General features: G+C 44.5%; 1 protein-coding gene across 2 annotated transcripts in view; it reads left to right on the forward strand.

The window, feature by feature from the left end:
• The window catches only part of LOC109819898 (sodium channel modifier 1-like), a 7181-nt gene continuing 6272 nt past the window's right edge, over positions 1402-2310 (forward strand). For both annotated transcript variants that reach the window (XR_002241659.1, XM_020385867.1), the window contains exon 1: positions 1402-1746. Coding sequence is in view for 1 of the 2 variants with exons in the window: in XM_020385867.1 (XP_020241456.1) it covers positions 1564-1746 (183 nt within the window). In the remaining variant the exon portion in view is untranslated. The remainder of the gene's footprint in view (positions 1747-2310) is intronic.

Here is a 2310-nt window from a genome sequence, read left to right on the forward strand (position 1 = left end):
CTTTCAAGAGCCGAAACTCTGCCGGATTGAAGAGCAAACTCAGAGTTTTGAAGACTTGAAGACTTGGACGTACAGATCTGATCCTCGGCGACCATCCACGTCAGAAAAGGCAGGATCTCGAGAGAAAGAAAGAACAGATCTGAGATCTACACAAGGTCATACTCCAGATCTAAGCTTGGTCTTAGATCTCGAGATCCGAGCGATTATTCCCTTGGTGGATTAATCCCTCCCGGCTATTATTCCCTTCGTGGAATAATACCCTCATAATCGTGTAGATCCGACCGGATCTAGATCGCGCGGTGGTCCACCCGGCGCAGGCAAAGAACCCACACAAGCGAGCGGCCGCAAAACAGGAGCTCGCGATTTGTTCACAAGGAAACAAAGTTGTAATTTTTACTTTTTTTTCTTCTTTCTTTGATTTAGTTGTAACCGGATCTATAAAAGACCGGATCTTTGTAATCCAAGATGACAATTATCTCATTAATGAAGAAAGCAACAGTTTTCCCCGCGAACACTCTGACTACCGAGCAGGAGCCGAGGAACACGTTCCTTAGAATGATAAAAAAGATACGGTCCGCTCTTCAGAGGACGCGTAATGCAAGCCGCGATGGACGAGAGAAGCGACCAATTGAGTACAGGCGGCGACGTCGACGAGGACACACGGCACAGCAGGCTCGGGCGGGATGTTCACAGGTGGTTTGAGTCGACGCGGATGTCATGCGCTCCCAACTTCACACACAATCGGACGAGGAACTTATCCGAGCTCACGTCGAAGGTGAACGGGGAAGGGGGAGAGGAGGAAGAGGGAGATGGAGAGGGAGGGGAAAAGGGCGTTGTTGATATTTGTTAAGTTTTGATGTACTTGATAGGATGTTTGCGTTTGAGTTGCAATTTGGACTTGATATGTTGTTTGTGTTGCGATGGATTTGATATAATGTTAAGTTTGCGAATATGAATTGTACGTATGATATTTGTGTTTGTGATTGCATTGTGGATTGATAACAGGAGTATGGTTGCATTTTAGCATGTGTTATTTGTGATTACATTTTGTACTACAGGAAGTATGAGTTTCCAGGTGAATTTGGGCTGGAAGGAGGTCTCAAAATATTTCGAATTGGTCGGGGTCCCCAACCCCGACCAATTAGTTAAGTGTTTCGTAGCGGATGGACTAAACAGTCAGGGTTGCCAACCCCGACTGTTTACGAGGCCGTTTAAAAATTAATCGACCCGCTTTCTCACCACGACGCTGACGTCGCGAGAAACCGGGTCGATTCCGCTAAATAAAACTCAACAAGGTCGAATTCGGTAATAAAAAGTTATAACGGGTCTACATGAAAATTTCCTCTACAAGAATAACAAAGAAAAAGGCGTAATGTAGTTGTCGGATCCTAGACTCGGAGGGCACATGTTTCTTGCCATTGGGCTTCTTTTACCTTGAAAAGCGCCATTGTTAGCGACTGGGCTTCGAAATAGATACAGCCCCCAAGCATCCCTCCTCTCTAGCTCCCACAGGACGTCAGGCGGAGAGAGGGGAAGCCAGAGGCTCGGAGGGTGGAAGGAAAGATGAGCGCGTTCGGAGGAGATAGCTGGGCCCGAGAGGCCCAATACAGAAAGAGGAGAGTCGACGATCTCATGCTCTCTTCTCCCTCATCTTCTTCCTCGGATTGCAAGCAGCTCTCCAGTGGCAAGCTCGCCTGCGTCGCCTGCCCTCATAACCCAGTCCTCGACTCTCCTCTCGCCTTCTCTGTACGCAACTCTCTTCTTCTCCTTTACTCTTCAAAACCCTAACCCTAAAAAACGAATTATGGAAGTAATTCATATTTTGTTTGTTTATATATAAACTTATCATTAGAACTGAAACGTGCTATTAGGTGTTGATGACTCTTCTGATGATTCTTCTGAGCTTGAGGTAAGCAACCTCTGTTTGAAATTATGAGAGTAGAGTCCTAACTACTCGTTGGTTTGTCTTTTGCTGTGATGATTTTTGGGGTCAACCTGGTCTTTGAATCAACTTTTATTCTAGGAAATGGTTTCTTAACCGATCCACAGTACTATTCTTCTTAAAAAAAATGTTAAAAATAGAAATCATACGGTTTGGATGTGTTTTTACTCATGAATCAAGCGGGTTTACTTGTCATATTGTTGATATACAGTTTGTTTGTGACCGTTTGAGGCAAGGGTGAAGAGTTGATTTTTCACTAATAAATGCTTTAGGGATGAAGATCATCATGAGTGTCAATTTCGAGGTTATTGTCATGTAAATCTAAGCAATAATGCATAAGATTTCCTATATGAGCTGCTTATGTCCTG

This window comes from Asparagus officinalis, chromosome 8 (genome assembly GCF_001876935.1).
Source record: "Asparagus officinalis chromosome 8, Aspof.V1, whole genome shotgun sequence".
Taxonomy (NCBI): domain Eukaryota; kingdom Viridiplantae; phylum Streptophyta; class Magnoliopsida; order Asparagales; family Asparagaceae; genus Asparagus; species Asparagus officinalis.